The sequence below is a fragment of the Capricornis sumatraensis genome, chromosome 17 (assembly GCF_032405125.1).
Source record: "Capricornis sumatraensis isolate serow.1 chromosome 17, serow.2, whole genome shotgun sequence".
In the NCBI taxonomy this organism is placed as follows: Eukaryota; Metazoa; Chordata; class Mammalia; order Artiodactyla; family Bovidae; genus Capricornis; species Capricornis sumatraensis.
The window spans coordinates 9086298-9100259 of NC_091085.1; the positions used below are offsets into that span (position 1 = coordinate 9086298).

At 37.7% G+C, this 13962-nt stretch overlaps 1 protein-coding gene across 1 annotated transcript in view; it reads left to right on the plus strand.

Annotated features, from left to right (window-relative positions):
• Window positions 1-13962, plus strand: part of TLL1 (tolloid like 1) — a 326873-nt gene that overhangs the window by 201809 nt on the left and 111102 nt on the right. The window contains exon 9 of the mRNA XM_068989937.1: window positions 7675-7790. Coding sequence (XP_068846038.1) covers window positions 7675-7790 — 116 coding nt within the window. The remainder of the gene's footprint in view (window positions 1-7674; window positions 7791-13962) is intronic.

Below are 13962 nucleotides of genomic sequence, written 5' to 3' on the forward strand. Positions count from 1 at the left end.
GGCTCTAGATTAGTGATCACACCATCATGATTATCTGGATTGTGAAGGTCTTTTTTGTACAGTTCTTCTGTGTATTCTTGCCACCTCTTCTTAATATCTTCTGCTTCAGTTAGGTCCATACCATTTCTGTCCTTTATCAAGCCCATCTTTGCATGAAAGTTTCCCTTGATATCTCTAATTTTCTTGAAGAGATCTCTAGTCTTTCCCATTCTGTTCTTTTCTTCTATTTCTTTGCATTGATCACTGAAGAAGACTTGCTTATCTCTTCTTGCTATTCTCTGGAACTCTGCATTCAGATGATTATATCTTTCCTTTTCTCCTTTGCTTTTTACCTCTCTTCTTTTCACAGCTATTTGTAAGGCCTCCCCAGACAGCCATTTTGCTTTTTTGCATTTCTTTTCCACGGGGATGGTCTTGATCCATGTCTCCTGTACAATGTCACGAACCTCATTCCATAGTTCATCAGGCACTCTATCTATCAGATCTAGGCCCTTAAATCTATTTCTCACTTCCACTGTATAATCATAAGGGATTTGATTTAGGTCATACCTGAATGGTCTAGCGGTTTTCCCTATTTTCTTCAATTTGAGTCTGAATCTGGTAATCAGCTCCTGGTCTTGTTTTTGTTGACTGTATAGAGCTTCTCCATCTTTGGCTGCAAAGAATATAATCAGTCTGATTTGGGTGTTGACCATCTAGTGATGTCCATGTGTAGAGTCTTCTCTTGTGTTGTTGGAAGAGGGTGTTTGCTATGACCAGTGAATTTTCTTGGCAAAACTCTCTTAGTCTTTGTCCTGCTTCATTCTGCATTCCAAGGCCAAATTTGCCTGTTATTCCAGGTGTTTCTTGACTTCCTACTTTTGCAGTCCAGTCTCCTATAATGAAAAGGACATCTTTTTTGGGTGTTAATTCTAAAAGATCTTGTAGGTCTTCATAAAACCATTCAACTTCAGCTTCTTCAGCGTTACTGGTTGGGGCATAGACTTGGATAACTGTGATATTGAATGGTGTGCCTTGGAGACGAACAGAGATCATTCTGTTGTGTTTGAGCTTCCATCCAAGTACTGCATTTCAGACTCTTTTGTTGACCATGATGGCTACTCCTTTTCTTCTGAGGTATTCCTGCCCTCAGTAGTAGATATAATGGCCATCTCAGTTAAATTCACCCATTCTAGTCCATTTTAGTTCACTGATTCCTAGAATGTTGACGTTCACTCTTGCCATCTCTTGTTTGACTCCTTCCAATTTGCCTTGATTCATGGACCTGACATTCCAGGTTCCTATGCAATATTGCTCTTTACAGCATCGGACCTTGCTTCTATCACCAGTCACATCCACAGCTGGGTATTGTTTTTGCTTTGGCTCCATCCCTTCATTCTTTCTGGAGTTATCTCTCCACTGATCTCCAGTAGCAAATTGGTCACCTACTGACTAGCCATCCTGAAATGTGAAGTAAAGTGGGCCTTGGAAAACATTGCTACGAGCAAAGCTAGTGGAGGTGATGGAATTGCAGTTGAGCTATTTCAAATCCTGAAAGATGATGCTGTGAAAGTGCTACACTCAATATGCAAGCACATTTGGAATACTCAGCAGTGGCCACAGGACTGGAAAAGGTCAGTTTTCATTCCAATCCCAAAGAAAGGCAATGCCAAAGAATGCTCAAACTACTGCACAATTGCACTCATCTCACATGCTAGTAAAATAATGCTCAAAATTGTCCAAGCCAGGCTTCAGCAATATGTGAACCGTAAACTTCCTGTTGTTCAAACTGGTTTTAGAAAAGGCAGAGGAACCAGAGATCAAATTGCCAACATCTGCCTGATCATGGAAAAAGCAAGAGAGTTCCAGAAAAACATCTATTTCTGTTTTCTTGACTATGCCAGAGCCTTTGACTGTGTGGATCACAATAAACTGTGGAAAATTCTGAAAGAGATGGGAATACCAGACCACCTAACCTGCCTCTTGAGAAATCTGTATGGAGGTCAGGAAGCAGCCATTAGAACCGGACATGGAACAACAGACTGGTTCCAAATAGGAAAAGGAGTACGTCAAGGCTGTATATTGTCACCCTGCTTATTTAACTTATATGCAGAGTACCTCATGAGAAATGGTGGACTGGAGGAAGCATAAGCTGGAATCAGGATTGCCAGGAGAAATATCAATAACCTCAGATATGCAGATGACACCACCTTTATGGCAGAAAATGAAGAGGACTTCTAAAGCCTCTTGACAAAAGTGAAAGAGGAGAATGAAAAAGTTGGCCTAAAGCTCAACATTCAGAAAACGAAGATCATGGCAACCAATCCGATCACTTCATGGGAAATAAATGGGGAAACAGTGGAAACAGTGTCAGACTTTATTTTTGGGGGCTCCAAAATCACTGCAGATGGTGATTGCAGCTGTGAAATTAAAAGACGCTTACTCTTTGGAAGAAAAGTTATGACCAACCTAGATTGTATATTCAAAAGCAGAGACTTTACTTTGCCGACTAAGGTCCGTCTAGTCAAGGCTATGGTTTTTCCTGTGGTCATGTATGGATGTGAGAGTTGGCCTGTGAAGATGGCTGAGCACCGAAGAATTGATGCTTTTGAACTGTGGTGTTGGAGAAGACTCTTGAGAGTCCTTTGTACTGCAAGGAGATCCATCCAGTCCATTTTGAAGGAGATCAGCCCTGGGATTTCTTTGGAAGAAATGATGCTAAAGCTGAAACTCCAGTACTTTGGCCGCCTCATGCAAAGAGTTGACTCATTGGAAAAGACTCTGATGCTGGGAGGGATTGGGGGCAGGAGGAGAAGGGGACCACAGAGGATGAGATGGCTGGATGGTATCACGGACTCGATGGACGTGAGTCTGAGTGAACTCCGGGAGTTGGTGATGGACAGGGAGGCCTGGAGTGCTGTGATTCATGGGGTTGCAATGTGTCGGACACGACTGAGTGACTGAACTGAACTGAGCCTATTTCACTAGAATTAGGTACTCAAGGTTCATCCCTGTTGTAGCACGTGACAGATTTATTTCTGTTTTAAGATTGAATAGTATTCCATTGTATTCATGTACCACGTTTTATTTATTCATTCATCCAATGATAAGACAGTTTGTTTTTATGGCTACTCTCAGTAATACTTAGTGAATACATGAGTATACATATTTCTTCAACACTGTCTTCACTTCTTTTGCATCAATACCCAGAAGTAGAGTTGCTATATAATTTGGTAGTTCTATTTATTATTTCTGAGGAAACTCCACATTGTTTTCCACAGTGGCCGCACCATTTTACATTCCTAACAGCAGTGCAAAGTGGTTTCTCTACATCCTCACCAACACTTGCTATTTCTGTTTTTTCAATAATGGCCAACAAGCCATTGTGAGGTGATATCTCATTGTGGTTTTGATTTTCATTTCTCTGATTATTGGTTACATTGAGAACTTTTTTCATGTATCTATTGGCCATTTGTTTGTCTTCTGTGGAGAAATGTCTATTCAAGTCCTTTGCCCATTTTAAAATTTTGTTACTTGGGGTTTGTTTTGTTGTTTGTTTGCTGAGTTCCTTCCATGTTTTGGATACTAACCCCTTATCAGATGCACGATTTGCAAATGTTCCATTCCAAAGATTTCTTTTCATTTTATCAATTCTTTCCTTTGCTACACAGTTGTTCAGCTTGTTGTTGTCCCCCTTGTCTATTTTTACTCTGATTATCTGTGCTTTTGGTTTCATATCTAAGCAATCATTGCCAAGACCTCTGTTATGATGTTTTTCACCTATGTTTTTCTTCTGGGAATTTTACAATTTGCGGTCTTACTTTTAGGTCTTTAATCCACTTTGAGTTGATTTTTGTGGAAAGTGGAAAAAATGGTTCGATTTTATTCTCTTGTACGTGTGTAGCTAGTTTCCCTAAGACAATTTATGGAGGAGCCTATCTTTTCACCATTGAAAGCTCTTGGCACCTTTATCAAAAATCCCATTTTACTGTTTAGGTGTGGGTTTATTTTTGGCTCTTTATTCTGTCCCGTTGGTCTATATGCCTCTCTTATGCTAGTATCATACTTAAAAAAATTTTTTTTTTCTTTACAATATTGTATTGGTTCGATTTGTAGTATGTTTTTAGGTTAAGAAGAATGAAGCTTCCAGCTCTTGTTTTTTTTTTCCTCAAGATTGTTTTGGCTATTTAGGATTTGTAATTCTATACGAATTTTAAGACTTTTCCTCTCATTTCTACAAAAATATGCCACTAGGCATTTGATAGGGATTGCATTGAATTTTAGAAATTTATCCATGCTTTGACTAGGATGGATAATATTTTAACAATATTAAGTTTTCCAATCCATGAACACATCTTTGTGTCCTCTTAAATTTGTTTTATCAATGTTTTGTAGTCTTCAATGTTCATGTCTTTTGCCTCAAGTTTATTTTGCCTCTTTCATTCCTAAATATTTTATTACTGAGGGTTTTTTTTTTATAAAAAGAGTTATTTTCTTAATTTCATTTTCATATTGTTCATTGATAGTTAATGGATATGCAACTGAATTTTGTGTGTTGATTTTGTATTCTACACTTTTGTATATATTTTTTTTTATTACTTCTAACAGGTTTTTTTTGGGGGAGGGGTCTGTGTAATCTTTATGGTTTTGTACATATAAGATCATGTCATCTGCCTACAGAGATGAAAATTCAATTTGTGAATTGTTTTATTTTAGAATGATTTTTATTAGGAGACTGATGATAATTTTTCTTTGTATATTTTTTTTCTCTTAGATAAGATTGGGGTTTTTTTAGCTCAAAGATACATTATAAAAATTAATCCCACAGTTTTCCTACCTGTGTCAGAGGTATCTAAGTGTTAAATAGAGGACTTTGGGCATCACAATACTTGACCCCTACAAAACAACTTCATGAAGTACATATTAATAAGATAGCCACTTTAAAGAACAGAAAACTGAGGCTGAGGGCTTTGAGACTTGCTTGTATGACATAACAAGGGATTATGCCATGAGCCAAACTTCTCTCTTCTCATCCATATACTAAATAGATTACTGTGTAAATGAAGAGACTATGTATTTAACTTAGTAGTGCCATCTTTTCCTTGCTAATTTTCCTTTAGTTGTTTTAGTTATAAAATTATTTTTTATACCTGAACATTAATCAACAAATGCCCAGGAAAATTTATGAAAATCTACTGAAATAAGGATCAGGTAGCCTGGGATAGCCACATGTACTGAGGGAAATGCACAAATGATTACAACTTGGCAATTGTTGTCCACATTTCTTGCATTATAAGTAGGTGCTATATAATACATTTATTAGATTTTTGAACTATATTCTTTTTTTTTTTTGCATTTCAGAGAGCTTTCTGTTTCATCATTTTATCAGTATAATAATGTTTGTTTACATGTGTGAGTTAATTGTTTTAATTCCTCTTGAGGAAATCCAGTACCAACATTCTATGTGGCTTAGAATTACAGAATTTATTTTTAAACTGCTGTAGGTTTTTTTTTTTTTTGTAGCTTTTTTCATTGAAACACACTAAATTCCCCCAACGGCTATTTAGCACCTAAACTGATCATAATTAGAAGCACATTGGTTACATTAATAAATCTTAATAAATTTTCATTTTTCTAAGGGTTCTTATAATGTCGCATTTATCAAGTATCCTTAGATGATTCATGAAAAGTGCTGATTACATATTTTTTACCTTGAACATTTTTCTTTTATTCTCAAGTTGCTTTTATCTACCTGTTTATCAGAATAAATATTGCTTGCTCTTATTTTAAATTTATTTTGTTATACAAACATTATTTGTTGTTGTTCTTCAGCCTCCCAGTCATGTCCAACTCTTTGTGACCACATGAACTGCAGTATACCAGGCTTCCCTTTTCCTAAACCATCTCCCGGAGTTTGCTCAAACTCATGTCCATTGAGTCTGTGAGGCCATCCAACCATCTCATCCTCTGTCATCCGCTTTTCCTTCTGCCTTCAATCATTCCCAGCATCAGGGTCTTTTCCAATGAGTCGGTTCTTTGCATCAGGTGGCCAAACTATTGGAGCTTCAACTTCAGCATCAGTCCTTCCAATGAGTATTCAGGGTGATTTCCTTTAGGATTGACTGGTTGGATCTCCTTTCTGTCCAAGGGACTCTTAAGAGTCTTCTCCCTTATGACAGTTCAAAGGCATCAGTTCTCAAGTGCTCAGCCTTTTTTCATTGTTCCAGCTCTCACATCCGTACATGACTATGGGAAACACCATAGCTTTGACTATGCGGACCTTTGTAGTTAATGTCTGTTTTTTAATACACTGTCTAGGTTTGTCACTGCCTTTCTTCCAAGGAGCAAGCGTCTTTTAATTTCATGGCTGCATAAATATTTATATCATATCAAACTCTTTTTACATCTCTATGTCTTCCAAGCCATTATTTTTGTTTCTTCATTTAAATCAAGATATGCAGAACCATTTATAATGTATTGTTTTGATGAGACAAGAGTTCACCTGCTAGAGTTCACCTGCTGACTCTATAATATGGTAATATATCAGGTTCTATTTCAGTCTTCTTCAGAAGGAAGGAGTTATTCTTTCAAACTGTTGAATGAAAACTATAAACAGCTTTATATAAATATTTATATAAACTTAACTGGTGTATAGGAATTATTCATGAATTAAGGATACTTAAATCTGCTTATATTCATTTGACTCAGATCATGTCTTGCAAAAGCAACAAGACAGTCCGTTGTAGAATGCTTCTGACTACAAACCTTGGCGGAACCAATGAGCTAATTATCCTCTGACCTTGTCTTTGTTGAATTGGCCTATAGATATTAGTCATACTGATCTTGAGGTTGTACAGCTGACTGTTTGCTACATCAGATGACTGATAATTACTACCAAGAAGTTAGATAGGGGTTGTTGGTTGTTTGGTTGTTTAGTTGTTAAGTCATGTCCAACTCTTGTGACCCCATGGGTGTAGCCTGCCAGGCCGCCTCTCCATGGGATTCTCCAGTGGATAGGGGTAGTAAAAGGAAAATAAAATTGCTTTCCCAGTCATTTCTACTTATTATAGGCAGAAAACAGAGAATAGATAAATATCTATATCTCATTGGAAATTTTGTCTTTCATAGTGTTTTATGTTTCAATTTATTCCAGTTTATTTTGAAAAAAAATATTTCATTGTGTGTCATTTTAGCACCACTTTTATTGACTATTTATTCATTATTACTTACATTTTATTTTTCCCAACTTTGATACAGTATTCATTATTAAAATCAACTTCACTGTACACCAAATATAATAATAGAATATTTCATGGGGTCCCAGAATCACATTGAATAGGTACCCACTGGCTTGAATTTGAGTATGGGTGATGTATAAGTTGGCTATTTGCTCATTGGGAATGAATGAGAAATGTTTCCATGAGGAAGAATTTTATGTTTCTTCAGGTTATTTATCTCATAATCTTGTTATATGGTTAGCTATAGCAATCCCTTTAAGTATACTGAAATTCTAGTAAGAAAGACATTTAAAAAATTACTTATAAAGGAAAAGTGTTATACAAATATATATCCTTCTCTAATACCAAAAGACTCAAGATTCATTTATGAAGCAAATGTCTTTTATAAAAAATAATAAATACTTTTATCCTTTTCATTAAAAAAAATCAAACATATGTTGTTTTTTCTTTCTTTCAGCATGTGGAGAAACCCTACAAGAATCCAATGGCAATCTTTCCTCCCCAGGATTTCCAAATGGCTATCCATCTTATACACACTGCATCTGGAGAGTCTCTGTGACCCCAGGAGAGAAGGTAGTTTATCCCATCAACTGTTCTCTTTTAGTCTCAAATGCAAAGGTTCATCTTCTTTCAAATATATTTTACTTTGTTTTCTATTCTTATTTGATTAATTGAATAGCTCAGAAAATTTATGATGGGTATTATTCAAACTCCAGGAATTTTTGGAAAGATATAATTTTGAAAGAAATAGTAAATGATCTAAAAGGGTTGACATAATACAAATTATATTCTCAAACACAATGGAATTAAGTTAAAATCAGTATCAGAAAGATAACTAGAAAAATCCCACACATATTAAAATTGAGAAATATATATCAACTATCCCATTCATTCAATAAGAAATTATGATAAAAATTAGAAATTATTTTCAATTATAATAAAAGTACTGAGAATTACAAGTCTGTAAGATACATCTAAAGTGTATTTAGAAGGAAATTCACAAACTTATATACTGTTATTAGGAAATTAAAAAATGCTCCAAACTAAAGAGATAGACATCCATATAAAGACACTAGAAAAAGGAGCAATAAAATAAATGGAATAGTACATAAAGGAAGAAATAAAAAATAAATTTAAAAACATGAAACTGTATGGACAAAGTATGGAAAAAGTTGGTACTTTGAAACGATTTAGAAAATAGATTTAGAAAACAATTTAGAGAAATGGATGAAAAAGATCAAGAAAAAAAGATTAACAGAGAAAGCACAATTATCTAATAATTAGAATAAAATGATTATTATAACCATAGATGCTTTAGACACCAAAAGAACATTTTGAACATTATGCCAATAACTTTGAAAATGTAAATGAAATGGGAAAATCACTACAAAATATTACTTAGTAAGCTCTTATTCAAGAAGAAATTAAAAATTTGAATGTTTCTATAACCACTAGAGAAATCAAATTACTGTTTATTTGAATTATTAGTCAAAAAGTTTTTGACAATGAAAACCCAGGCTAGATGGCTTCATGAATAAGTTCTACCCAACAACCCAGTAAGAAATAAATATAGTCTTGCATAAAGTCTTCCAGAGAATAAAATAAAAATTACACTCTAATCTTTTTATGGTTAGGGCTTCTCAGGTGGCTCAGTGGTAAAGAATCCACCTGTAATGCAGAAGATGTGGGTTTGATTCCTGGGTCAGGAAGATACCTTGGAGAAGGAAATAGCAACCCACTCCAATATTCTTGCCTTGAAAATCCCATGGGCAGAGGAGCCTGGAGGGCTACAGTTCATGGGTTTGCAAAAGTCGGGCACGACTTAGTCACTAAACATGGAAAGGCTGTTGCTGAACGACTCAAAGACACGGGATTCTTGGCTTCTGGAGGAGAAGAATTCAATCCGGGGCCAGAGATGAGGCTTGATCTCTCAGAGCTTTAGTGTAATAAAGTTTTATTAAAGTATAAAGGAGATAGGGAAAGCTTCTGACATAGGCATCAGAAGGGGACAGAAAGAGTACCCCCTTGCTAGTGTTAGCCATGAAGTTATATACTCTCTAATTAGTTATTACAGTGAATCGAAAGAATGTCTGGAGGAAGAATGCCTAGTGAAGAATGCCTCACTAGACCCACTCCCATAATTTACACTTTAAGATAATAGGATTAGCCAGAAGGTTTTTTTCCAGAGACTGTCTTCAAGCAGGATACATTATTGTTATATAAACCTCAGGAATGTAGAGGAAAAAGTGTGTCCTTTCTTCCTCCTTGAGAACTCCAGACTCCTCTCTCCTTAGACTTTTTATCACTCTGCCTAGGAAATGACTCTCTCATTCCCCTCTTTTCTTTTAGGAGAATTATGTTGCCTAGGGAAAGGGGGGTCCTTTTCATCCCATAATGACTTCCTGCTGTTTAGGGGTTTGGTCCCTAAATTGTTGAGGAAACATATTCTCCTTACCCTCATATTGAGGGTCTCTGATCCAGGGGCCCTAAGTAATATTTGGAAGAGGCTGTGGCACTCTTAGGAGGTTGGACAACCATTTGTAACTTAAAAGCCTTCATGTGACTAGAAACAAATCCAGTTATACAGTTACAGATGCAAGGCAAAATAATCCTTAAAACAAGTTAAAATCAAAATTTAAAGTCATATTATATCCAGAGTTACATCAGTCCATCTGAGGATTGTTAGATATCATCAGTTTAAGAAGAGGCACCACATGTGATAGTTATTGAAAGTATTTGCAGACTTGGAGAAAGTCTTTTCCTTGAAGTGGCAATGTCCACCATGGGAAGCCTTCCACTGATGAAGAGGGGAGTGCTCCACACACCCAACAGTTAAACTGACTGTGAAATGCTGCGTAGGAGTGAGCCCAGGACAGGAAGGCATTGTCTTGAGGATCAAACAGCAGACTCAGGATTTTTGGAGTCAGCATACCATACGTAGGCTTACATAGATTATCAGGCCCATCTGAAAAGTGCAAAGTCAAAGCATAGAAAGTAAAGATAAAATGAAGTCACTTAGTTCTGGTCAGGGTACCACCTCTTAACTTGAGTGTGATGTACCCACGAATCAGTTTCTCACACTTTGACAGCTGTGGGAGAAGAAAGAATAATCTGGTAAGGGCCTTCCCAGAGGGGCTCAAGAGATGGGCCCCCAGACCCTGGTGTTTTTATGCGGACCTCAATTCCTGGCTCAAATAGAGGCTTGCTTGACTCAGGAGCCATCTACTAGAGTTCTGTTAATGCCTATTGAAAACCTGAGAGCTGAGTTACATAATTAGTTAATTCCAAGGCTTTGGGGTCTATAACAATGTGCATAAGAAAAGCCTTCCATAAATACAGTCAAAGGGGGACAGTCCCTCCTTTTAGGGGCAGTTCGAGCCTTCATTAAAACTATGTTCAGTTCAGTTCAGTTCAGTCGCTCAGTTGTGTCCGACTCTTTGCGACCCCATGAATCGCAGCACGCCAGGCTTTCCTGTCCATTACCAACTTCCAGAGTTCACTCAAACTCATGTCCATCGAGTCAGTGATGCCATCCAGCCATCTCATCCTCTGTCGTCCCCTTCTCTTCCTGCCCCTAATCCCTCCCAGCATCAGAGTCTTTTCCAATGAGTCAACTCTTCGCATGAGGTGGCCAAAGTACTGGAGTTTCAGCTTCAGCATCATTCCTTCCAAAGAACACCCAGGGCTGATCTTCTTTAGAATGGACTGGTTCGATCTCCTTGCAGTCCAAGGGACTCTCAAGAATCTTCTCCAACACCACAGTTCAAAAGCAGCAATTGTTCGGCATTCAGCTTTCCCCACGGTCCAACTCTCAAATCCATACATGACCACTGGGAAAACCATAGCCTTGACTAAACGGACCTTAGTCGGCAAAGTAATGTCTCTGCTTTTCAATATGCTCTCTAGGTTGGTCATAACTTTTCTTCCAAGGAGTAAACGTCTTTTAATTTCATGGCTGCAGTCACCATCTGCAGTGATTTTGGAGCCCAAAAAGATAAAGTCTGACAGTGTTTCCACTGTTACCCCATCTATTTCCCATGAAGTGATGGGACCAGATGCCATGATCTTCGTTTTCTGAATGTTGAGCTTTAAGTCAACTTTTTCACTCTCCTCTTTTACTTTCATCAACAGGCTTTTTAGTTCCTCTTCACTTTCTGCCATAATGGTGGTGTCATCTGCATATATGAGGTTATTGATATTTCTCCCAGCAATCTTGATTCTAGCTTGTGCTTCTTCCAGCCCAGCATTTCTCATGATGTACTCTGCATGTAAGTTAAATAAGCAGGGTGACAATATACAGCCTTGACGTACTCCTTTTCCTATTTGGAACCAGTCTGTTGTTCCATGTCCAGTTCTAACTGTTGCTTCCTGACCTGCATACAGGTATCTCAAGCTGTGGGTAGGACTTTAACCCAAATGTCCTGCGTTTCTTGAGTTAATTTGCGCAGATGTTTTTTTATGTTATTAGCTTTTTCAACCTTTCCTGAGGATTGGAGTCTCCAGGAACAGTGTAAGTGATATTCTATTCCTAGAGCCTTAGACAGCAGGGTTAAAGCAGCTGAGTTACAGCAGCTTTAAAGGTGGAGCCATTGTCACTCTGAAGGCTCCGTGGCAGCCCAAACCTGGGGATAATTTCATGGATTAAAATCTGTATAACCTCCTTAGCCTGCTCTCTTCGACAGGGAAAAGCCTCAATCCATCCAGTAAAAGTATCCACCCAAACTTGTAAACAAGAATAGCCATTAGCTTGTGGCATATGAGTAAAATCAATTTCCCAGTCCTCTCCAGGATACTTTCCACTTCGTTGTAACCTAGATTTTGCTAGCTTTTCAGTCTTTAGGTTATTTTTCTGACAAACCTCACACCGTTTGATAATGTTCTTTAAAGTTTTCATTGCATTTTTAACTTCAAACAAATGAGAAGCCATCTGGTAAGTATTCTCTGCACCCTAATGAAAACTCTGGTGTAAACCCTTAAGAATTTTCCATTGAGTACTTTCAGGAATTATTAATCGTCCATCCTCAGAGGTAACCATCCTTTATCAGTAATCTATGTTTCTCTTTTCTCATATCTTTCTAATTCTTCCTCAGTATATTGTGGTTTTTCCTGTTCCACAGGACCTGTCCAGATCAAAGGCATCTGTAGTGAAGGGGTTTCATAAGGTGCTGCTTTTCTGGCTTGACAGTCAGCCAACTGATTACCATTGGCTACTTCACTCCCATCCCTGCTGTGCCCTTTGCAATGCATAACAGCTACTTCTTTAGAACACCATATAGCAGTTAAAAGTCTCTTGATCTCTCTGAAATGTTTAATAGCTTCTCCTGTTGCTGTTTTAAACTGCCTTTCTTTCTATATTGCAGCATGAGCACGTAAAGTCAAATAAACAGACTTAGAATCAGTGTAGATATTTACCTGCTGCCCTTTGCTTAACTCTGGAGCTCAGGTCAGAGCCACAAGCTCTGCTAACTGATCACTGGTTCCCTGGGGGAGAGATTTTGCTTCTAAAACCTGTTCAGCAGTAACCATGGCGTAACCTGTTTTACGCTTTCCATCCTGAACAAAAGAACTGTCATCTGTAAATATTTCCATGTCAGGATTGTCTAATGGGGTATCCGTTAGATCTTCTCGAACTGCATAGTTTAAAGTTAGAAATTGGGGACAATCGCGATCAGGTGTTTCATTTTCCTTCTCAGGAAGAAAAGTGGCAGGATTTAAATTTCCACAAACTTTAAGCTTAGTTTCTGGTCCTTCTAACAACAATGACTGATATTTAAGAAGCCTGCTGTCTGTCATCGAAATATTAAACTTAGAATTTAAGATTCTGCTCATATCATGAGAAGTCAGTACAGTAAGGTTTCATCCATTAATTATTTTTAAAGCTTCAGGTGCTAATAAAGCTGCTGCCCCAATTACTCTTAGGCATTTTGGCCATCCAGGTGAAATTACATCTAATTCTCTGCTTCGATAAGCAATAGGTTGCTGGTGAGGCCCTCAGGGTTGTGTCAAAACTCCCAAGGCCATACCTTTTCTTTCAGTGTCAAACAAATTAAATTCTAACTCTGTGGGCAAGCTCAGAGGGGGAGCTTGCAGGAGAGCAGTCTGAAGAACCTTAAAAGCCTTTTGAGTATCTGGAGACCAAACCAGTTTCTCTGTTTGGCCCTGCTGAGTTTCAGCTATAAGTTTATATAAAGGCTGGGCAAGTTCCCCATAACCCGGAATCACAGTAGCCTGAGATTCTCAAAAATCCTCTCAATTATCTTAAAGTCATAGGTAGGGAATGATTTAGTATAGGTTTAATTCTCTCCAGGCCTATGGCCCTAGTCCTTTCTGATATGATTAGGCCCAGATATCTAACAGATTGTTGACAAAGCTGAGCCTTTATTCTTGATGCCTTGTAACCGCAGCCTGCCAGAAAGCTTAAGAAGTCTTCTGAGGCTCATGAACAAGCTTCCTCTGTCTCAGCACTGAGCAAAATATCGTCTACATATTGTAACACCACCGCTTCGGAGCTATTAAAGTTTCATAGATCCCATGACAAACTTTATCCAAATAAGTGAGGACTGTCACGAAATTCCTGGGGCAAAACTGTCCAGGTTAACTGAGAAGCTGGCTGCATAGGGTCCTCAAAGGCAAATAGAAATTGACTTTCCTCCGCCAAGGCACTGAATAGAAGGCATCTTTTAAATCAATTACTGAGAAATATTTGGCTCATTCAGGAATTTCAGACAATAGAGTGTAAGGATTA